The sequence below is a fragment of the Wolffia australiana genome, chromosome 14, assembly GCF_029677425.1.
Source record: "Wolffia australiana isolate 7733 chromosome 14, ASM2967742v1".
Classification (NCBI taxonomy): domain Eukaryota; kingdom Viridiplantae; phylum Streptophyta; class Magnoliopsida; order Alismatales; family Araceae; genus Wolffia; species Wolffia australiana.
This window is the reverse complement of record NC_135848.1, coordinates 10,374,595-10,399,120: the sequence shown is the minus strand read 5'-3', so window position 1 is coordinate 10,399,120 and position 24,526 is coordinate 10,374,595. Positions and strand designations below refer to the sequence as shown.

The 24,526-nt window shown below is 40.3% G+C and overlaps 2 protein-coding genes across 3 annotated transcripts in view; one reads left to right on the top strand and one right to left on the bottom strand.

Annotated features, from left to right (window-relative positions):
- The first annotated feature begins 11,558 nt into the window (after positions 1-11,558).
- LOC144711840 (heat stress transcription factor B-2b-like) lies at positions 11,559-12,861 on the top strand. 2 transcript variants are annotated; one of them, XM_078585932.1, is made up of 2 exons: positions 11,559-11,888; positions 11,978-12,861. In XM_078585932.1, exons 1-2 carry the CDS (start codon positions 11,628-11,630, stop codon positions 12,581-12,583), a joined length of 867 nt encoding a protein of 288 aa, XP_078442058.1. In that variant the 5' UTR covers positions 11,559-11,627; the 3' UTR covers positions 12,584-12,861. The 2 variants fall into 2 exon arrangements, with proteins under 2 accessions (XP_078442058.1, XP_078442059.1); XM_078585933.1 differs by having other exon boundaries at positions 11,619-11,888; positions 11,986-12,861.
- The window catches only part of LOC144711839 (DNA topoisomerase 4 subunit B (DUF810)), a 72,255-nt gene continuing 60,507 nt past the window's right edge, over positions 12,779-24,526 (bottom strand). Inside the window, exons 19-26 of the mRNA XM_078585931.1 lie at positions 16,209-16,275; positions 15,930-16,046; positions 14,878-14,984; positions 14,447-14,524; positions 14,277-14,372; positions 13,886-13,981; positions 13,615-13,801; positions 12,779-13,092 (exon numbers count right to left, since the gene is read on the bottom strand). Of these exons, the coding sequence (XP_078442057.1) occupies positions 12,926-13,092; positions 13,615-13,801; positions 13,886-13,981; positions 14,277-14,372; positions 14,447-14,524; positions 14,878-14,984; positions 15,930-16,046; positions 16,209-16,275 (915 nt within the window). The 3' untranslated portion in view covers positions 12,779-12,925. The remainder of the gene's footprint in view (positions 13,093-13,614; positions 13,802-13,885; positions 13,982-14,276; positions 14,373-14,446; positions 14,525-14,877; positions 14,985-15,929; positions 16,047-16,208; positions 16,276-24,526) is intronic.

Here is a 24,526-nt window from a genome sequence, read left to right as displayed (position 1 = left end):
TCTTCCTGTCTTATCCTTCTGATTTTATTTTCATCCGTTGTTATTCTCTTCTACTTCTTTTCTTACTTTATTCTTCCCTTATTCTTCTAGTAATCTTTTCATCTTCCTTTCTTGTCCTTCTAGTTTTCTTTTCAACCGCTCTTATTCTCTTCTTCTTCTTTTCTTACTTTATTACTTTATTCGTTGTTATTCTCATCTTCTTCTTTTCTTATTTTATTCTTCTCTTTTTCTTCTATTAATCTTTTAATCTTCCTTTCTTATCCTTTCTGATTTTCTTTTCATCCACTCTTATTCTCCTCTTCTTCTTTTCTTAGATTATTATCCTCTTCCTCTTCTATCAATCTTTTATTCTTCCTTTCTTATCCTTCTGATTTTATTTTCATTCCTTGTTATTCTCTTCCACTTCTTTTCTTACTTTATTCTTCTCTTATTCTTCTAGTAATCTTTTAATCTTCCTTTCTTGTCCTTTTAGTTTTCTTTTCATCCGCTCTTATTCTCTTCTTCTTCTATCATTCTTTAATCTTTCTTTCTTATCCTTCTGATTTTATTTTCGTCCGTTGTTATTCTCTTCTTCTTCTCTTCTTACTTTATTCTTCACTTATTCTCCTATTAATCTTTTAATCTCCCTTTCTTGTCCTTCTAGATTTCTTTTCATCCGCTCTTATTCTCTTCTTCTTCCGTTCTTACTTTATTATTCTCTTCTTCTTCTATCAATCTATTAATCTTCCTTTCTTATCCTTCTGATTTTTTTTTCATCCGTTGTTATTCTCTTCTTCTTCTTTTCTTAGTTTATTCTTCTCTTATTCTTCTATTAATCTTTTAATCTTCCTTTCTTGTCCTTTTAGATTTCTTTTCATCGGCTCTTATTCGCTTCTTCTTCTTTTCTTACTTTATTATTCTCTTCTTCTTCTATCAATCTTATAATCTTCCTTTGTTATCCTTCTGATTTTATTTTCATCCGTTGTTATTCTCTTCTTCTTTTTTTCTTACTCTATTCTTCTCTTACTCTACTATTAATCTTTTAATCTTCCTTTCTTGTCCGTCTAGTTTTCTTTTCATCGGCTCTTATTCTCTTCTTCTTCTTTTCTTACTTTATTATCCTCTTCTTCTTCTATCAATCTTTTAATCTTCCTTTCTTATCCTTCTGATTTTATTTTCATCCGTTTTATTATCTTCTTGTTTTTTTCATACTTTATTCTTCTCTTATTCTTCTATTAATATTTTAATTTTCCTTTCTTTTCCTTCTAGATTTCTTTTCATCCGCTCTTATTCTCTTGTTCTTCTTTTCTTACTTTATTATCCTGTACTTCCTCTATCAATCTTTTAATCTTCCTTTCTTATCCTTCTGTTTTTTTTTTCATCTGTTGTTATTCTCTTCTTCTTCTATTCTTACTTTATTCTTCCCTTATTCTGCTATTAAGCTTTTAATCTTCCTTTCTTGTCCTTCTTGTTTTCTTTTCATCCGCTCTTATTCTCTTCTTCTTCTTTTCTTAATTTATTATTCTCTTCTTTTTCTATCATTCTTATAATCTTCCTTTCTTATCCTTCTGATTTTATTTTCATCCGTTGTTATTCTCTTCTTCATCTTTTGTTACTTTATTCTTCCCTTATTCTTCTATTATTCTTTTAGTCTTCCTTTCTTGTCCTTCTAGTTTTCTTTTCATCCGCTCTTATTCTCTTCATCTTCTTTTCTTACTTTATCATCCTCTTCTTCTTCTATCAATCTTTTAATCTTCCTTTCTTATCCTTCTGATTTTTTTTTCATCCGTTGTTGTTCTCTTCTTCTTGTTTTCTTACAGTATTATTCTCTTATTCTTCTATTAATCTGTTAACCTTCCTTTCTTGTCCTTCTAGTTTTGTTTTCATCCGCTCTTATTCTGTTCTTCTTCTTTTCTTACTTTATTCTTCTCTTCCTCTTCTATCAATCTTTTAATCTTCCTTTCTTATCCTTCTGATTTTATTTTCATCCGTTGTTATTCTTTTCTGCTTCTTTGTTTACTTTATTCTTCTCTTATTCTTCTATTAATCTTTTAATCTTCCTTTCTTGTCCTTCTAGTTTTCTTTTCATCCGCTCTTATTCTCTTCTTCTTCTTTTCTTACTTTATTATTCTCTTCTTCTTCTATCAATCTTTTAATCTTCCTTTCTTATCCTTCTGATTTTATTTTCATCCGTTGTTATTCTCTTCTTCTTCTTTTCTTACTTTATTCTTCTCTTATTCTTCTATTAATCTTTTAATCTTCCTTTCTTGTCCTTCTAGTTTTCTTTTCATCCGCTCTTATTCTCTTCTTCTTCTTTTTTACTTTATTATTCTTATTTTCTTCTTCTTTTTACTATCTTTTCTGTGTTCTTCTCTTATTTTTTAGCTCTTAGCTCTTTTACTTTTTCTTATCTTGTGATATTTATTTCTTCTCTTCTTCTATTCTTCTTTATTCTTCTCTTCTTCTAATTTTCATCTTCCATTCTTCTTATCTATACTTCTGGTCTTCTTTTTTTCTTCTCTTCTCCTCTTATCTTCATCCTTCTTTTCCTGTTATCTCTTCTATTATCTTCTTCTCATTTTCTTCTTCTTTTCCTCTAGGTTTATTCTTAGTTTTTATATTTTGCTATCTTCTTATTTTTTCTTCTCTTCTCCTTATTTTATTTTCATTTTAGTCCGCTTATTTTCATTTTCCTTTCTTTTCTTCTTGTTATCTTCTTCTTTTATTCATATTCCTTTCTTTTTGTTGTTCTCTTCTTCTTCTTTTATTCATCTTATTTTCATTTTCATTTATTTTTATTATTCTCTTCTTCTTTATTTTTGTTTTTTTCATCCTCCCTTTTTCCTGTTCTTTCTTCTTCCTTTCTTGTTCTTCTCTTCTTCTTCTTTTTCTTCTTCTTGTTCTTCTTCTTCTTATTATTATTATTATTATTATTATTATTATTATTATTATTATTATTATTATTATTCCTTATTCTTTTCATTTTCAGTTATTTTCTTCTTCTTTTTGTCTTCCTTTCTTCTAGTTTTATGATTATCATATTTTTCTTCATGCTCCAGTTTTTTTTGTTTTGCCACTCTTATTTATTATTATGTTGGTTAATACTCTTGCACTATGTCATCTTGATTAGTTTTTCTATTATTTTCTCTTTACATTCCAAGTCCAACCTGCTTTGGATTCATGGATTTGGGTGAAGACCATGCATTGTTTGTACACTGCAAGAAATGATTTAGAGATAATTGATGACTCCCTGACTGCCCATCGTGAAAATTAATTGCTTGTGTACCAGTTCTATATTAAAAATAGTGATGGTAACTATAAATGCAAACTTTGTAAAAGAACAAATTGAATAATGACCAGGAAGAAGACATGGATCACATCAAAGTTATGGAAGCACCTAAAACCATGGCATATCAAAGAACACAATGACTTAAAGCCTCCTACTACTGTGAAATCTATCTCAGGTTATTTTTAAAATACTGCAAAGTATTCAGGCAGATCTCTCGAGGAAGCAAAATTGCTTTTGTTGGACCTTATTGTGAGTGTGGATCTGCCATTCTCACTTATTGACCATCCAAAATTTAAGAATGTTTTAAACTTGTATGCACAAAGTGATGATGTATATATTCCAAGTTCTAAGACTGTACGATGCACAACAGTTGAAAATTTTATGCAGGAAAAGTCAAAGCTGAAAGAGGTACTCAGGCCAATAGGAAAAGTGTCACTCATGATGGACATTTGGATACCTCACACCGTGTAGCTGTACTTGGGATCATTATACATTGGATTGATACAACATGGATACTTCACGAACGAGTTGTCAGTGTTTGCCAATGACTTGGTTCTCATCAAGGTGCTTACTTGGTGGAGGTAGTGCACATTGTGTTGAAGGATTATAATCCCACAAACAAGGTAAGTCATCATTCATACTTATTATGTAGTAATTACTGATTTTAAATGTTTTTCCTTTGTTTCCCAGGTGCTTGATATCACAACTGACAATGCCAGTAATAATAAGACCATAGTTGAAACTTTAGAAAGGTTCATGAAGGGTTTGGGCTCAAAATTTACCGACAAATATCACGCACCATGCATGGCACATGTTCTGGATTAGAATGTGCAAAGAGGCCTGAAGGAGCTGGGTATTTAAGGATCTTAACTTTTTCTAATGAATCCTTCTTTTGAAAATCATTTCGCACATAATTTGAATCAAATTACAGGGGCGACAAGCTCACTTTGTGCAGACATTGACGACCAAAACATCTTCATCGCTAATACTCAGCTTTTTTAAAACAAATTCTATACAGACTTTGAAGACTTGTCATTGCAGCTAGAGCGCTTCACCACTATCATATTTTATGCCATGATTTGGGCATGGAAAATCAAAACTTTCTCATCGAAGATGTACCCACCAGGTGAAACTCTACAGATGAAATGATTGAAGCAACTTGTACAAGTGAATTGTGTTAGACAAGATGGCCAATGATTATCTAAACACAAACAAAGTTAGTTATTCAATCATGGATGAAGAGTGGGATCTCTTGAGAAACTTTTCTGATGAACTAGAAGGTTTTGTGATGCTTCTAACATCCTTCCAAAGTCACAAGCCATTACAACATCTATTGTTTCGAGGGTGAATCAACTTCTATTAAATCAATTAGACTTTGTTATTCATGTGATGGACGATATGCATCCTGATCTCTCAAGGTCACCAAGAAAGGAACAAACAAGGTCACTTAAAATTGCATATGGAGCGATGAAGGAGAAGTTGATAGATTATCAACATCACTTGAAGTTGAAACCTATGTTCCCCGTTACGGAAATTTTAGACCCACAAGAGAAGGTTGAGTTTATTCCCAATGATGAATTTTTTTTCATCATCCACACTACTGTACAATTGCTCAATAAAGTGTCCACCTCTTCAACTTCAACCAACCAACAAATTATTGAAGAAAAATCATTCATACTTGCAAAGGGCTCAAAATTAATGGTTGCGTTGATGGAGCCTGAAAAACAACAATCACAATTCCAAGTCAAAGATCTACTAGAGATGAATTATACGAATACTTAAAAGAGCCTTGCACTGGTCCTCGTGATGACCCACTCAAATGGTGTTCTGAAGCTGGGTTTGAAAAATATCCACGGCTTGCAGTTATCGCAAAGGAGTTCCTCTCTATTTGTGCTTCTAGTGCGCCTCAAAGCATCTTTTTTCAGCAGGAAGAGGGATTGTCACTTTCAAAAGAGGGCGGCTATCTGCATAATCTATATCCATACTGATGACTTTAAAATGTTGGGCTTGTGAAGCCGATGAGGAGAACAAAGAGGAAGATGCTGAAGTGGAGGAAAGTGTAGAGGATGGCGATGAAGATTAAAAAATTTTGTGACCATTTTGAGGTAGTACTATTATTCAAAATTTATAGTACCTTTTCCAATTGTGGATTCTTTAATCGTAACATATGTATATGCTCTCTTAGGTTGTAGCAGCAAGGTCGTGTCAAAGCAATGTTATGTTGGGTGTTGTGCGACAATTGAACTGAAGAAAGCTAGGAAGCGTCATCTAAATGGTGTTTTTCACTTTCCAAGATGGACATTCTAAATTTCCTTGTAATGACATATTCTTTTACGGAATTTTCTTGCCAATTTTTCATCTTTGATTTTGACATTGACTTTGACTAGTCGACATGACTGGACCAGGACCAGACCGGAACCGAACAAGACCAGACTGGAACCTGACCAAACTTTAGGTAAGGTTTAGGTCCATGCCAAAAACATTGAGTGGACCGGGACTGTCAAACCGTATAAGCAACCATGCATCCACAAGTACAAGCCAAAGCCAACTTCCAAGATCCACAATCCGCATATCTCATCAACTGTGCCCTTATAGAGGGAGAAATTATGAAAGTGCTTGATGAACAACTGGTTGAGAAAGATGATACACGCTCTGTTATGAGGCAGATGACCATGGATTTGCATGTTTGATGACACTAATTAAGATGACAACTAACCCAATATGTCTCCACATAAGACTTGAAGTGTTTCAACATGCAAGGCAATAAGGCTCTGCTATTAGTGTAATGAAAATTTCACCATAGCAGACCATTGCCGTGATAATCTCTATATTTCATAATCATGAACCATGAAGAAATGCACATGGACACAAAAGATGTCACTATAAAAGCATTAAGCTTCTCAGGATGAGTATTGATACAAACCCCAAAGCCCTGGTTATGTAAATCTTACATAACAATGTCCATCTGCTTGTAGTCTTACCAACCACATCAAGTCCATTGAAATATTGTGTCACTATGGTCTTCCACTCCGCCAGCATCTCGTCTTTCTCTTGGTGAAGTTCATCCCACCTCTATCTCTCTCACTATCTCCATTGTACGATATAAACCATAAATGTTTCTATCATCTCCACATAGCACATAGATTAGGAAGTTAACATCTTTCTGACTGTGTATAAGAGGAAACAAAGGGATATTAGAATATAACAAAATAGAGAGAAAATATGAATGTAAGATATTTTATGAAATGTTGAATCATATGATGGTCTTGGCCATAGATAGGTAGTGTAAAGAAGAGATGATAATATAGGTGCATAAATGATGAAAGTCTAAGAAGATGAAGTACGAGATATGATTAGATCGATGTATATATTTTTTTATCAGTGGAATAAGGAGTATGGTGGCATGATGAGAGATGATGACGTGGAAGGGAACTTATGGATCTAAAACAATGGTCCTGAGAATAAAATGATAATGTAAGTGCAAGGTACTCACCTTAAATCCTTTATTCTGTAGGATTAAGGCTATTTGTTGATGTAGGATAGATCCACAAATATTTTACCTTCAAACTTTAATAAATGAGTTGTCCTTAGAAACTTGATGGATCTCAAACTAAATTTATTTAAATAGGCCCATCAATATAGGAGTAAATTCAAAATTTTTACGAAATATATTTATAGATCTAAGGATATGTATAGATAAAAGAGATAAAGACAATCCAGACCTCAAATTTTCACCCCAATTTTTTTAATCTGAATTAGTAATTATAATACTTTCAAGTTGGATCATTTCTGGTTGTTGATAACTTTTCCATTGTGGACCACCACCATAATAAGGGAGTCTTCAGATTCACCAAATATTCCTCTCTGATTTTTCATTAAAGAGATTATATTAAGGTGCTTTTAACATGTATTCCACGACAAAAAGTTAGTCCTTATTTTCTCTGAAATCAAAGCCTGTGATTAGGCACATAATTCCATCTCTTCCTTAATAAGATTTTCACGCTTTGATATTAGCCCATGATGCCCTTGATTTTGTTTTTTTCCTGAATCAACAAGTGCTCTTACGCATGGCTTTGAAAGAGAAATAAAAATAGATTCATTATCATCGCATTTAATGTATTCTCTCTTTTCATCAAATTGAGCTTCCCCGTGTGCTGGATTTTCTACTGCTGCAATGTGCTCACATGTCTTTTCATATTTGTTCACATATCAACCCCTGAAATTTCTTGTGTTTCCATGATTCCCTCCACAACAAAAAGAAAAAAATGTTAGCCCATAACTGGTCCATTATGGCATGTTTTCTAGTATCAACATAGAGATCCTCTAAAGAAATTTCTCTTAATTTATAACCATATGTCTTCCCATGGACATTGGTAATGAATCCGTGTACTTTCTCTAAGTCATGTAGGTGACTGCTATAGATGATTTTAGGTATTGATGTACTAAAATTTAACCATAAAATCATGGGATGTTGTAAATCTGAATAACATGTCCCACAGAATGTGTGCCCAAGACAAGTATGTAGTGCAAGGTTAGGATTGAACTATTATATAAGGCTAAGTTCCCAGCTTTGCTTTGTTTATTACTTGTATCCGTCATTTTTTTTATGAAACTCAATCTGTTTATTTTTTCGTGGATCACATTTTTAGACAAGCTTGAACTAAACTTTCATTAGTGATTGTTTGTCTTCTTCATCTCAATGCAGTGTAGAAAATTTGTCATTTTTATAGATTGTGATTGGTTTGAGTTTTTAAAATACAACTTATCTCTGCCATTCCACAGGATAAACCTAAAAGACTGGTGTACACAATCAAATTTTAACTTGTATAATTTATCAAAAAGGTATAGTTTATAAATATTTATCATTATTTTTTTCGATAAGCGATGGATATTACTGAACTCCCTCTCATAAACTATGGTTATTGTCTTGAGTGAATTGTATTTGCACAAATCTTTTTTTGGAACAGCATTGGAGGTTATTATCATTTTACTATTGTGCTCAATTTTGTGTCTTGTTCTTCCATATCAGTCTCTTCTAAGACGTCGCTAGGCACTTTACATTAACACACCTTTTAAAGCATTGTTCTTTAATTCTTCTAAGAACTTGGTAGGCACTAGATTATCATTATTTTGAAAGAAATGATCTTCAATGGTCCATTTGATTAAAAACTATTTAAATGTTGATGGATTATTTTCCCCCATTGGATTCTTTGTCCATGAAATTTTAAAGTGTTATTCACAATAATTGTCATGACTTACTTCAATTAAATTCAAATGCTTCATATTTTAGTGACATGCGGTATGGAAATGTGTTATTCCTGCACTAAATTATGAAAAATATGGTTAAAAAATACATTCATTAATGGAGACCTAGTAACAAAATGTATAAAACCAGATTAATTTATGCAACACTTAATGGGTATTTTTTAAAATATATATGTAGATTCCACAATAGGATAGTGAAAATAACTTGTGGATCTAGACATATATATCTATTTGTCTCATGTATAGAAGGAAGTAATATATAGAAGCACTTATTAACCAATTAGCAGGTCATGGAGACCTAATCATGAAACCAAGCTTGAGAAAAAACTTGAAAATATACATTCAAATGGTCTCTTTTATTTTTCCCTTGAAGAAAATATCATAATTTATTTTCTCTATATATAAATAGAAGCACAGATGAACATAAAACGAGGAATATCGTTATAGATAGAGACGTAGATATAGATGGACATATGTAAAGAAATTGAAAGAGAGAAAGTGAGACACAAACATAATGAGATATAGATATAGGCGGAGGTATACATATAGATATAAAATTATAGATATAAAGTTGGAGAGATATAATGATACATACATATATATATATATTGAGATAGATATAAACATGGATTGAGAGAACGAGAGAAATAGAGATAGATAGAGGTGGAGATATACATTATAGATATAAAAATATAGACAAAGAGACGGAGCAACATGGAGATACACATATATTGAGAGATAGGGAGATAACGCAATACAAGTGAGAGATCGAGCGAAATATCTATTTATATAACTTGGATTTGAATAGTTAGAGCATTTTAGAAGATATTTACATCGCTTTTAGGATGACATATTCCAACATGGGTTCCATGACAGAATGAGAAGACGTTTTTTGTCCCTTTCCATCCTTTCTCAACCTCTTGGGCATAGATGGCACAAAAAATATTCATACTGGTCCCCCATCCCAGGACTAAGCCCAGAATGCAAGATCAGACGTGCAGATGACCCATAAAAACCCATCACAGAAAGATTATTATTTTGATAAATTTTATGAAGACAATAGTCTTCTTCTTCTATCCCTCTCAACCAAGCTATCAACATTTTTTTTTACATTCTCCCTCCCCATTTTGGATAAATAAATGAAGCCTAGTGGATATATTCATTCAAAATTACTCTCTTTATCTTAAACATATTGATAATGTGAGGCAACGACATTTGAATTTGTCCTGGTTAGAATACAGTCAAAGACAAGCCAATCAGGAAGAAAAGAACCAAGATTGTGAACCTAGAAGACAAGGCAAAGAGGGAATATCAAGTAATGGATAGAGCTGACTAGGACAGAGGTGGCTGTGGGGCAACGACTGTGGCTGATAGAAGCCAGACTAGATAATTAAGAAAATATTTTAGTAATAAAAAAACAAACTTTAACACTTTTATCATTATATTTTACCAACCCACAACTTGGACGCAAGATGTGATAAGGGTGAGGTGACTGGAGGAATCTGAGAGTGACATATCCCGTTCCGTTCCGTTGTCATGTCATGATGTCATGTAGTCCACCACTTGACCTCACCTCACCCCATGTGTTGAGGTCACGTGACTAAATAATTTAGTGAGGGAAGAGAGAATATCTTTGAGGAGTCAAGGCCCGCTGAATATATATATATATATATATATATATATATATTTCAAAATATTAAATTAATTTGCAACGCCTAATTAATTTTGAAATGCTTATTTAAGTTTGATTCTAAAAATGACTAATTAATTTGGACACTAATAAAGGTTAGTTAAATTGAAATGGCTCTGCTACGTGGAGTCACCACTGACGAGAAGCGAGAATTTCCTATTTTTAAAATCACCCGATATTATACGGCCAAGAGATTTTTGACGCTCTACGATATTCTTGCGGACATCGGACAATTTTTTGCTACAAATGTTTAAAAAGTAAATATTGCATAACTGGAAGAGAGAGAGACTTACGGAGAGAAACCTAGAAAGAGAAAGAGAGAGACCTAGAAAGAGAAAAAGAGAGATCAAGAGAGAGAGACATCGACAGAGAGAGAAACCTAGAGATAGAAAGATAGATCGAAAGAGAAAGAAAACTTAGAGAGAAAGAGAGAGATCAAGAGAGAAACCTCGAGAGAGATAGAGAGCCTTGAGAGAGAAACTAGAGAGAGAGAAAGCCTAGAGAGAGAAAGAGTGAGATCCTAGAAAGAGCTAGAGAGAGAAAATGATATCCTAGAAAGAACTAGAGAAGAACCTAGAGAGAGAAAGAGTGAGATCCTGGAAAGAACTAGAGAAGAACCTAGAGAGAGAAAGAGTGAGATCCCAGAAAGAACTAGAGAAGAACCCAGAGAGAGAAAGAGTGAGATCCTGGAAAGAACTAGAGAAGAATCTAGAGAGAGAAAGAGTGAGATCCTGGGAAGAACTAGAGAAGAATCTAGAGAGAGAAAGAGTGAGATCCTGGGAAGAACTAGAGAAGAATCTAGAGAGAGAAAGAGTGAGATCCTGGGAAGAACTAGAGAAGAACCTAGAGAGAGAGAGAGAGCCATGAGACAACCTAGAGAGAGAAAGAGAGAGCCTTGAGAGAGAACCTAGAGAGAGAAAGACTTGGGAGAGAGAACCTAGAGGGAGAAAGTGAGCCTTGAGAGAGAGAGCATACAGAGAAAACCTAGAGAGATAAATAGAGGGATTCTTGAGAGAGAGCATATAGAGAGAACCTAGAGAGAGAAAATGAGAGAGAGAGCCCAGAGAGGGAGAGAGAGAGAGGTTCACTTGTCAGAGAAGTTACGCTACAACTTTCCGGGCCGGCGTTCCACGTTGACTTCCGCAACTGTTCTCCCTCCCCCCCAATTAAATCCTTTCTCCACGCGTTTCCGACCCCCAAAACCATATTTTCAAATTTTTCCGCCGATATTCCCAGATTCCTCCCCCCCTCCACTAATTTATCCGACCCCAATTTCGTCATTTCCCCTTCCCTCCCCCTCCCAAAACAGAAGCTTCTAGAATCTGTATATACCCCGTTATCCTCCACTGCCGTGCACCCCCCGCCTTCCTCCCAGCTGCTCTCTCCTCTCCCCCCTTCCCCGCCATGGCTCGCCGGAGCGGCGATCCGCCGCCGGAGCAGCAGCCCAGCCCCGCCTCCCTCGATCCCTCCCGATCGCAGCCCACGCCCTTCCTCTCCAAGACCTACCAGCTCGTCGACGATCCTTCCGTCGACCATGTCATCTCCTGGAACGAAGACGGATCCGCCTTCGTCGTCTGGCGCCCCGCCGATTTCGCGCACGAGCTCCTCCCCAAGTACTTCAAGCACAACAACTTCTCCAGCTTCGTGCGCCAGCTCAACACCTACGTGAGTTCTTCCCTCTTTTCTTTCCTTTCTCCCTCGATCGGCGGTGTCTTGATCGTCTCGCTGATCCGGGAATTGGGGTTTTTCGTTAGGGTTTCAGGAAGGTCGTACCGGATCGGTGGGAATTCGCCAACGATTGCTTCCGGAAGGGGGAGAAGCGGCTGCTCTGTGAGATTCACCGGCGGAAGATGCAGCCGCCGCCGCCGGCTGCGCCGTCGGCATCGCCGGCCGACTCAGGCGGCGACGAGCCGGCCTTCTCCCCCAATTCCCCCTCCGGAGGCGCTCAATTGGACCTGGCGGAGGAGAACACCAGGCTGAGGAAGGAGAACGAACGGCTTCACCACGAGCTCTCCAAGATGAGGAATCTCTGTAACAGCATCGTCCTCCTCATGTCCAAGTACGCCGGCCCAGCGGAGGGGGAGAGGCCGGCTTCACCTTCACCGTCGCCGTCGCCGCTGAGCCTGATGCCGCCGTCTCGGTGCTCATCGGAGTCCGAGCCGGCGTGCAAGCCGGAGAGCCGGAGCCCGAGCCCCCGGCTCTTCGGCGTGGCAATTGGGCATAAGCGGGGTCGGTACGACACTGGCGAAGAGGAATTCCACGAAGAGCCGGCCGAGGTGAAGGCGGAACAACCGGAGGAGACTGTAGACCGGTGGCGGCTCCACCGCGGCTGCCACCCTGACCCAGGCCTCTGCAATTGATAAGAAGAGAAGTAGCACCCTTGCTATCAGCTATAGCTTTCAGCACAGTAATACCGAGCAACACCCGGGGGTAACTCTTTGTCTGAGGCCTCGCCGAATTGTTGTAGAAAAGAAGGATCTCTGGATCTTCCTCAGCCATTTGCTCCGAGGAATTCGTTCCATCAGGTGAAACCCATTCTTACTAGCTTCTGTAACTCGATTAAAAATGTCATCTTTCCATGAGATGGTGGTGATTATCTTATCAATGCATGGGCAATAATTCTAGAAGGTGTTTTATTTGTGCTGGATGTACATGTGAGGGGTGTGGTTTTATTTAATTTAACTTGGGAAAGTCTTGATGGCTTACCTATGGGGATTGAAGGAAGTGGCCTCTTGAAATTTCTGTTTCATGGACCTGAAGCTACTCTGCCCCTTCTCCGCCCACCTGGCCGAGGAGCTACGCAGAAGTAGGTCAGCAATGCGGGGCGATTTGTACAAGTAATCGCTGATTGCATTTGGCTCGCCATATTCTGAGATAAATCAAGCCAGCCCGAGTTAGAAAGATGATGATAATGAAGAAGAAGAAGAAGAAGAAGAAGATGATGATGATGTAATGAAGAGGAAGGAGTAGAAGAAGATGAAGTGGGAATGTAAGAAAAATATGATAATGTTGAAGCCGGGAGAAGAAACTTGTAGATCAAGAAAGTTGAAGAGGAAGAAAGTTGAAGAAGAAGAAAGTTCAGGAGGAGAAAGAAAGAGAAGAAGAAGACATGGAAGAACAATAAGAAGACACTTGAGAAGGAGGAACAAACAATGAAGAAGACAAAGAAGAAGAACAAGAACAAGAACAAGAAAAAGCCCAAAAAAAAAAACAAAAACAAGAAGAAGAAGAAGAAGAAGAAAATGAATAAGAACAAGGATAAGAAAAAGAACAAGAACAAGAACACAAACAAGAAGAAGAAGAAGAGGAAAAAGATGCAACATGGCTTTGGAGTAAATGCATGTTCGAAGAAATATTGATCACAATTAGAGAGGAAAGAATTGATCTGAACCTGATGATTTGGGGAGGCGGTAGTGCTTCTTCAAGAATTTGGAGGCCTCTCTGTCCTTTCTATGGCAGAGTACTCGGAGCAGCGCGTCTGCGTCTGTGGCACGCCTCTCCCCTGGCAAGGCCTGAACATCTGTCTCTGGGTTGATGTGCTCGCTTGAGCTTCTCAACATCTCAATGATAGTGCCCGTCTGAAGGACAAACAAATATTTACAAAACAAATACACTTGCCGTCCTTTTTTAAGGAGTCAGATCAATGTAGAAAACAGTTTAACCTTCAAGGAGCAGATATCTAGTATTTGTTGCACCAGCCTGGACTCTTTCTCAACCACAGATCGAGGTAGGCCGTCCCCGCTCGCCACAAAGAGCTCCTGCCGCCAAATAAAATGTTGTCAAACATGGAATCTTGACCTAACTTCTTTAAAATTTTAATTCATATTTATCATAAGCCCATTAATATATCTTCCTCTTTGCTTAAATCACTGCCATCAACCGTTTTTGTCATAGTAGATAAACATTCCATGATTGGATTTCTTTGGTAGGTTGCAACTTTTCAACAGTCCACTTTGACTCTTGAATTATCCTCGTCCACTTTGACTTTTTTTGATAAAAATATGCCATCAGACGCCTGATTCAACAATTTATGATCATTGTTGAAAAAGTTACCTTCATAACATTAAGATCTTCTTGCAACATAGGAACATCTTCTGGACAAAATGCGCGAGATGGCCCTCCGTCTAGCAAAATCCAGGCAAAACCCTCCTGAAAATAATAACCTTTTAAAAAAACCTTCAAGAAAAATAAGCAACACGTATGAATCTATTGACGCCTCTCACCATGGATGCTTTGCAAATACTCGAGATGACTTGATCTCTAAGAGTGTCAATAACCAAACTACAAATCCCATTTAGCATCTGCAGCAAATAAACAAATGCGTCAATTAAGTGTGAAGTGTTATCATTTTCTTTTCTATTTCTTTCTTCTTTTATTAGTGTGATAGAGAAGCAAGCTGCTGGATTGCATTGATTACTAAAAATGGGCTCAAACAATGTGCAGTATTATTTACGGTTATGTATGTAAAGTTTAGTATAATTGTAGGTAAAAAAGCACAATTAATTTCTCTCTTTATTTTCTTACAGAGTCAAGCTGCAGGATCATATTAATTTAAAGAAATAGTTTCAAATAATGTAAAGTATAATTTAAAGTTGTCATTTAAATCTTATTAAAATACTTTTCTATTTAATTATCTTTTGAATAATGCGCTTACAGAGTCAAGCTGCTGGATCACAGCATCAAGCCGAAAATTCTCTATTCCTCCGCTGTACAAAGATAGTATGAAGGAATCCCTCAGATCCCAGAATATGATGCGTGTTCCTGAAAGAAAATCAAGAGATAAAAAAACAAGTCAGCCTCTTCTTCGGGAGTGCCCTGGGATGAGGGAAGAGGGGGGCAGAGCGATGACAGTGCCCAGGGCAATACGGCTACACTGTAATGAGGCAATAGTTAGGGGCACAAGGTGTCCAAGGAGGGGCTTGGCCATGAAGTTGAGGGCTGATACGATCCTCTACCCCCAAGGGTATCTTAGGCATTTTAGCCCACTATGGGCGCTTTAGTCATCTCATGTTTAGGGTAGATTGCTTCCTTTTCTTATAAATATGTATAGCCCTCCCTAGAGGAGGGCAGTCAAGACTTAAGGTAAGATCGGCCTCTTGGCTCACTATCTCAATCCTCCCTGTCTCGGTCCCGTCCCCTTGACCGTCCAACAATCCCCTATCCCTGTGATCGTCTCACTGGATCCTCAGTCGGCTCCCCTCCAATCCGATTCCTACCCTTGCCGTTTGGTTCTCTCCTAGGCTCCGACCATCCGCGTTCCCTTGATCATCAACCCTTCACCGTGTCATCAGGGGGCTCTTCCCTGGTCCATCCCTGCCTTCTCTGTTCCACCCCTCCTATCATTCTCGTTTTGACTCTCTTACCCCGGGAACTTCTACCTCGCCTCACCCTCTACTTTCCTTCCGATACGAACCTAGATCAAGGTTCTTGTCAAGGGCCTCATGGCATCATGGTTCCCTCGAGGTGTAAACAGAAAAGGAAGGGGTTGACGATGTATACCTTTGGGTGGTTACTGCTTTGTCGGGTGACTGCATTAAATCATTTTTCCAAAAAAAAAAAAAAAGATTCAGCCACTTGTTGGAAAGTACTAATCACCATTTTCAGCTCAATTGCCATTTTATGTGTTATATTTATCATTAAAAACATCATTTATTTACCATCAGAGTAAGAATATGTATTAAAAACATCAGACCCGCTTTTGCTCACCAATGAAATCATAGACTGAGTCACTCATGGTAAATGATGTCTTCCTGATCTCGTCAAATATAATGAATAGCTCCTCAATCTGCTCATCAGAAACTTCTGAACCGGGAAAATTGACCTCTGCAAGTTTTAAAAAGTCACATAACAGATAGAAAAGTACATATGAGCCAGGGATGCAGCATTACAATTCTAATTAAAAAAAAATGCGATTAGCACTAAATTCAAAGTAATCAAGATTTCTTTTAGTGCAATGTGCCAAGACAGCTGATAGAATATCTATACCTGAATGACTTTGGCTCCACATCTTCTTGATATTTTCCTCTACAACGTCAATTTGGACTCGTATATACTGCAACGAATAGTTTGGGTTGAGGGATTCTCTTATGCCAGACAGAGTCATTAATTTTTAAATTTTCTAGTTGTAAAATATCAGTTAAACACAACCAGAAAAAAAACGAAGAGTATAACTTATACAAATGTCGCAGCTCAAAGTCGAGGCTTTCTAGATACAGTTTTTCTATTATTTCTAATCAAATAAAGTTGTTAACTGATGCACCACATATAACATAATTGCAACAGCAAAAACATGAGAATAGACTAGGGGAGGCACAAGCAGAAAGAAGGGAAATGACTTACAAGTGCAACCCACCTTCCATGTTGTGACTGTTTGTTTATTGATTTTGTTCTTCAAGGTATTACATGCCCAGTTTTCCTCTACCCGCAGCATAATCTTTATTCATTATTCTATTTCCCAAGGGGTTAAATTGTGTTAAAAAATCCAACCCATGTAGGGGATCTGTCATTTCTGCCCATTAGGGGGAAATTTTGTCATTTTCCCTTCCCATGCATTCCATTTTAAATAGATGCAGTCCTCGGCTGACGCTCATCCTACTTTCCTGCAGATAGAAAATAGCACTCTCTCGTATACTCCCTCAACATCTGCAAACTGTTGTTCTTCCCTGTGGCTCAGCACTGTCCACACTCTTTTCCCTTCTCCCTCTAAGAAATTCCTGAGTTATGGAGGATTCATCATTTGTCTTACAAGATGTGTGATTTGACGAAAACACTTTTTTCAACTTAAAACATAACTCACTTTGAAGCAGTCACGTGAGGAAATGACACAACTCTAATGATGTATCCAAATCCTTCAAAATGTTTCAATAAAATATCCAAATCGTTGTTTGAATTGTCGCCACAAGAGAAGAAGAGAGTGGGAATGAAGAGAGGATGATATCAGTATACCGTGAACATATAAGAGGATTGAACATCCTAGGTTAAGGAATCAAGGCAGCCTACAAATAAAGGGCAAGAGGACTGAAAGAGGCATCAAGTTGATGCCATCAACATATTCTTGATTTTGGTAACCTGGGAGACTGACTGGAGAGGAAAGTCCCAATACAGAGGGAGGGTTTCTAATCCAGCAGCAATAGTTCAAGCATTGTTACCTTCCAATTCCCTATACTGTGTACCTCCCGTCACTTTTGGAATCATTGGAAGCTCGTGTTTCTACTCTATTCTGAGGTTTATTGTAGTTTGGATGGGCGAGGCATATTAGAGAATGATCATCTTCGAGGAATGGGACAACTCAATTGCCAATAGAGAGTGTCTGCTGCATGGGGAAGAAGGTTATTCAAGTAAACCTTTTTGTCCTACCCAAACCCTAGATGACACAGGACTACATGACTGCATGAAGCCCCAGAGGTTGCAGGAGGACCAAGTCGTCTTCAATCTTTTATAGTCCCTATTCCATTTCTAACACATGGGTCCATCGACAATCTCATGAATGACTCAACGAGGAACATTGCACCCCCTCGTCATCCACCTATCCATGCAGAAGTCAACTGCTCCAGTTCCCAGTCAACTGCAGAGCTGACCTCTTGCGCATTTGAAGTTAAAGTCACCCCGTCCGATGCGGGAGAACTGGGGCTGACAGATCGAAGGACACCGGGGACCACCGGCATTCCAGCCAATTTTTTCAACCCCAGCACTACGGACACCTAGCCCGAGGTGGGAGTGTCATGTTCCCATTCAGCACCTTCAACTGACCAAAGATGAATTCCGCCAGCACAAAGCTCAGGGCCTTTGCTTCCATGCAATGTCAATTTTACCCCAGTAAATTGTTGTCATAAAGACCTACATATTCACATCGTCACTTACCAGGCAGAGAACCTGGACCTGAATGGAGATGATTCCACATCCATTTCAGATTTAATATGTGTATTGCTCGAATTAATTGGGGGTCTTCCAAGAGCTTCGGCCACAGTGACCGCCTCACCCCATACTTTTCATTCTAGATATCATCAAAGGATGTGTCGTGCGGGTCCTCATTGATAGAGACGTGACACGCCAACTTCATATGTTATCACTGTGCTTATGAACTTTTCAGCGCCACCTCACCTCACCAAATCTGGTTCAGTAACTGCGAGATGTCGTGAGCCAACAAGAAAATTACCCACATCTCTGTCCAGCTTCAGGGTTACACAGATACACCCAAGTTCTTCCTAGTATGGGAACTCAGCGCGGACGCCATTTTTCGGATACCGATGGTTGCAGACTTTGGCCTTGACATAAGCCCATTAGGATCTCTTGCTGTTATGTTTCCAAGTTGACTGCTTTTGGCATACACTGATGGGAAATCCTGACACCATCTATAAGGCTCAACAAGCTATATAGATGGGTCCCTCCCTAGGGACTCTGAATATGTTTTATGTTTTGCCTTCCGGTGGACTGCCACAAGCTTCCACAGATAGTGAAGTGATAGTGACACGCCTAAGACAGTAGTTCCCAAATGTCTTCAATCACCAGGGAGGCTTATCCTCCCGCCCAGGCAACTGCAAGCCCCAAATCATTATCCTACTCATTAATTTCCACCCTTGCAAGTATTCTCCTGTTCAGAGGAATGAACTGGAATGGCTGGTCTGCGACCTGTCAGAGGCTAGAGTGATCTGACCATTGCACATCCATTATTCCATCTTGCCTTTCTTGTGAGAGAAAAGAACAATGGCTGGCAGCCTTTTATTGATTTGATGGTTCTCAAAAGGGTAATGGTTCCAAACCCAAATCACAATTCTAGAGGTCAGTGAACTACTGGAGGAGATACAGGAGATGTCATTCTCCAAGTTGTGCATAATGTCGAGTTTCGACTTAATACACATGCGCGAATGCAATATCGAGAAGATGGCTTTCTGCATGCGTTTTGGGCGCTATGAGTACATTGTCATGCAATCTGGAATGTCAAACACTCTGATGACTTTCCAAGCTTTGATGAAACACTTTTTCTAGCGCTTCCTCTGGAAGACTGCTGGTGTTTATTGACAACCTTTGTTGTACAGTAGATCTCAGATGGCTCTCATCGCCAAGAATACTCACTTTATATCATTGCTAAGTACTTGGAGCAAGTCCTAAAATTATCAGAAGAACAGTCACTCTATATCATCACCAAAAAGTTTTTCTTCCAGAAAACCCAACTAAAATATATGCTGCATAGGGTCTTGGCAGCAGGGTAAGCTACAGACACGGCAAAGGTTAAGGCCTTGCAAGAATGGACAACATCTCTCACCTTTTGGTAGTTCTGGGGATCTTCATCTTGCAGGATGTTACTGACACTTCATGGCCAGGTAGTCGTCATGCCATAGCCGCTTACACAACTGTTGAAGAAAGTCACATTTTTTGGGCCTAAGAGTCGCAGATGGCTTTTCAGTACCTCAAAAAGGTTCTCTCCTCAACCCTGAACAACTCCTTCCAGATCCTAAAAGTGAGTTTATTTTGGAGATTCATGTATCTTGCGTAGTCATGTGTACCTTATGTAGCACTATCACCCAGTGGCATTCGTCAGCCAGGCAATCCCAATGACTGCTCAGGTCATTCAGCGTATGAGCACAAACTGATGGCTACCGTCCTTGCCATCCACAAATGGCAACATTACCTCATATTTCTACAATTGGTATTTTGCACAGACCAGTACTGCCTGATGCATCTGTTTGAGGAGAGAGAAGGTTAGGGAGAGTACTAATAACGGAGTTTCCAACTCCAGTCACGTTCTCAGCTCCGTTCACGGCAAGTCAAAGTCTTCAGATGAACAGGTATGGACCAATAGGATTAAACATAAAGACTAGACTAGTAAAATGAAGCCACGTACTCTATACTCGTTAGAGAAACTAGTGGCTAGGATTAAATGTAAGTTTAAACATAGATGGCTAGGATTAAATATAGTTAGGATTAAAGATAGCCGTTAGGATTAAACGTAGTTAGGGAAAGATCAAATGATCAGGATTGTTTTTAATATAGCCATTACATTCTGTTATAACAGCTATGATTAAAACATAGAAACAGACTATACAATAGTGTGAACAAGAAAACAATACTTCTTAATAATGAAATGAAAGAGATTACAGGGTTTTATAGGGAGCCCTAATGGGCTGACTAGAGAACGGGCCCTTAATGGGCTAACAGGAGAGAGAAAAATAAAGAAACGTAATAATCATATCAACACTCCCCCTCAAGCTGGAGCGTGGATGTTTTCCACACCCAGCTTGGAACAGAGCTCCTCAAACCTAGGGGCATGAAGCCCTTTGGTGAAGATATCTGCAAGTTGTTCAGCGGACGGAACATATGGCGTGCAAAAATCTCCCGATTCAAGCTTCTCTTTGATGAAATGGCGATCGCTCTCAATGTGCTTTGTACGATCATGCTGAACGGGGTCATGAGCAATGCTAATCGCCGATTTGTTGTCGCAGAACAGCTGGACAGGGGAGATAACTGGACACCGTAGCTCACGAAGAAGCTGGGTAATCCAAAGTGCTTCACACAGACCATGCGCAAGGGCACGGAACTCCGCTTCAGCACTTGATCGGGAGACCACTTTCTGCTTCTTGCTCCTCCAAGTAATCAGATTGCCGCCCAAGAAGGTGCAATATCCAAATGCGGACCGACGATCAACCACAGAGCCAGCATAATCTGCGTCGGTGTAGACTTCGAGACGCAGGCCGGTATGGCGACAAAACAATAGTCCACGGCCAATGGTGCCCTTCAGGAAACGGAGGAGACGATGAGCAGCAGGAAAATGGCTCCTGCGAGGAGTCTGCATAAACTGACTCAGAACACCCACTGAATATGCAATGTCCGGACGAGTGTGGGTGAGATAAATCAGTTTGCCCACAAGTCTTCTATATGGTCCAGGCTCAGCAAGCTCCTCATCCTCATCGGCACCAAGTCGATGGTTCGCATCAATCGGTGTCGAAGCAGGCTTGGAGTCCTCCTTTCCAAGCTCACAGAGAAGGTCCACCGTATACTTTCTCTGACAAATAAAGATCCCGCTCGAAGAATATGCCACCTCTATACCAAGAAAGTACCTCAACGGGCCAAGATGGCGAATAGCAAATTCTGACGAAAGATACATAGCCAGCTCCGTAATGGTCGCCGTATCATCACCCGTAAGAATGATGTCATCCACGTACACAAGAAGAATAGCGACTCCCCCTGACGTGGAATGGCGGTAGAAGAGGGTGTGATCTCCATTACACTGACAGTATCCACGGCGCTTCATGGCCATCGTGAAACGACCAAACCACGCTCGAGGAGATTGCTTCAAGCCATATAGTGCTTTCTTCAGGCGACAGACAACAGACTTTGGAGACAACGGCACTAAGGAAGTGTAGCAAGGAGGTAATGCCATGTAGATCTCCTCAGTCAAATCACCATGCAGAAAAGCGTTCTTCACATCATATTGCTGCAAAATCCAGCCACGATCCGCAGCAAGGGCCAATAAGATCCGCACCGTATTCAGCTTGGCGACGGGGGCAAATGTCTCCTGATAATCAATGCCATGCTTCTGAGTAAACCCTTGCGCCACAACCCGGGCTTTGTACCTCTCAATAGAACCGTCGGAATTATGCTTCACAGCATACACCCAACGGCTACCCACTAGATGCTTCCCGGCCGGTAGAGGAACCAGATCCCACGTCTCATTTTGAGCAAGAGCATGAAGCTCCTCCGCCATAGCCTGACGCCAATGCGGAAACGAAAGGGCAATGTCCACCGTCTTTGGAAGGGAAGTGGCATCAAGTGAGGTGAGAAGGGCATGATAGGATGGTGAGAGACGGTGAGATGAGATGGATGCCTCTAATGGATAGAGAGGAGAAGAACGAGACGAGGGCAGCACGGCTAATGAGGAGGTTTCTGGAGGGGTGGAGGAAGAGGGAGGCGGGACAGCTGGAGAAGAAGAAGCAACCCGAGGTTTTCGACGAGCAAGAGTAATACCGTAGCGTTTTTCAGGCGGGCAGCGACGTATAGGAAGCGGTGGAATCGAAGAAGTTTCGGCAGAAGAGGGGAATTCAGCAGCAGGGACAGGAGGAGTCTCCACAGGAGGGACTGAGACGGCGGCCGGAGACGGGTCGGGAGGCACAATCTCTGGAGGAGCAACAGGAGGAGACACTTCTGTCGGGGCCGGCGAAGAGGGACTAGAGACGGATGACGGAGGAGATGGTGGAGGAAGAATTAGGAATTCAAGTGGATCGGATGGAGATGTGGACGATGGTGGTTCTGGAGAAGAGGAGGAATAGTAGGGAAGAAATTCATCAAACGTGGCATCTTTGGTGACGACAAACCGACAAGAGGGTGGATGATAGCATAAATACCCTTTTGGGTGGAAGAATAACCAACAAACACACATTTGATAGCACGAGGATCCAGTTTATCACGACCAAGTTGATGGTTAGGCGCATAGCAGACACATCCAAATACACGAGGGGTGAGATTAGTTCGGAGAGAGAGAGTGGGAAAGACATGCTGAAGACGGCCAATAGGAGTGGAATAGTCAAGCACTCGAGACGGAAGGCGGTTGAGGAGATGGATGGCGGTGGAGACGGCTTCCCCCCAAAAATACTTGGGCACATGCATATGGAAGAGAAGGCTCCGAGTCATGTCAAAGATGTGGCGGAATTTTCTTTCGGCAACGCCATTTTGCTGGGGTGTATAAGGGCAAGAGGTTTTATGGATAATGCCTTTGTCTCGAAAGAAAGTGCTTAACGAAGTGTTAACGTAGTCTTTAGCATTGTCGGAGCGGAAGCGACGAATCGATGTAGAAAATTGAGTCTGGACAAGTGAGTAGAATTGAGGAATGACACGTGATATCTCCGATTTGTTCTTTAAGAAATATGCCCACGTGAAACGAGTTGCATCGTCAATGAAGATGCATAGCCATCGAGAGCCGGAAGTGCTGTGAATAGGGGATGGTCCCCACACATCGGTGTGAATAAGGGAGAATGGGGTCAAAGAATGAGAAGAAGAGATAGGATACGTAGTGCGATGATGTTTCGCAAATCGACAAGCATTACAAACAAAACGGTCCACAGAATGGCCTTGAAAAAGTTTGGGGAAAAGACGATAAAGAGTAGCAAAAGAAGGATGGCCGAGACGTCGATGAAGAAGCCACAAACGCTCGTGGGAAGTCGAAAGGAAACTCCGCAGCAGCAACAGCAAAAGAAGTCAACGAGGTCGAACAAGATAGAGCCCCTCATGCTCCTCAGCAATGGAAATCGTCCTCCCCGACACCTTATCACGATAAAAACATGAAGTAGGAGAGAATGTAAGGTCTTGGTTCAAGTCGCGAACAAGGCTAGATAAGGAGAGAAGATGATGAGTAAGACGTGGAACATGAAGAACTTTAGGTAGATGCATAGAAGAGGAAATAGCCACACGTCCAATACCCGCCACGGTGAGAAGATCGCCGGAGGCTGTTTTGACTTTGGAGGATCCAGGGACGGGTTCATAAGTCACAAAGGCTCTTGGATTAGGAGTCATGTGGCGTGGCACCGAATCAAGGAGCCAAGTAGAAGAGAAAGGAGAATGGCCAGAAGGGGATGGAGGTGTAGGAAGACCGGTGGACATACTTGCGTGGGCCAAGGAGCATGATCCCACGATTGGAGGATCCAGAAATTGGCGTAGACGTTCCATTTCTTCCGGAGTAAAGCTGGCGGGCGAGGGCGGGAGAAGACCATATGGCATAGGTACTTGACCCGGAGTAGGCACGGGACCGGCAGCAGGTGCGACAGTAGCAAGGTTACTCTGCTGCATGCGCGGCGAGCGGCCGCGTGCGGCTGGTTGCTGCGCGCGCCGGGAGGCTGGGCGCGGCGGGCGACCGTGCGCGGCTGGCAGCTGCGCACGGCAGGCGGTTGCTCGCGGCGGGCGGCTGGCTGCTGGGCGTGGCGAACTGCTGCACGCGACCCCCGGTGCAGGATACAGCGGACGGCGATGGACCGGAGCGCGAGATCAGGCGGTCGTGAGAACCGCCAGAGATCGGAGCGCAAGGTCAAGCCCAGGAAACCCAGATTAGGGTTAGGGTTAGGGCTCTGATACCATGTGAACAAGAAAACAATACTTCTTAATAATGAAATGAAAGAGATTACAGGGTTTTATAGGGAGCCCTAATGGGCTGACTAGAGATAGGGCCCTTAATGGGCTAACAGGAGAGAGAAAAATAAAGAAACGTAATAATCATATCAACAAATAGTATAAATAAGAACACCCATTGTTAAGACATAATTTGATCAATTAAAATCAAGATCTTCAACTACTCTCTCTGTGTCGCTTCTTCCCCTTTT

What these genes read in the sequence shown, in the direction of transcription:
- LOC144711840 (XM_078585932.1), top strand. Translation starts at nt 11,628, where the DNA reads ATGGCTCGCCGGAGCGGCGATCCGCCGCCGGAGCAGCAGCCCAGCCCC. An exon ending in TGCGCCAGCTCAACACCTAC is followed by an intron (nt 11,889 to 11,977) that starts GTGAGTTCTTCC and finishes GTTTTTCGTTAG; the next exon opens with GGTTTCAGGAAGGTCGTACC.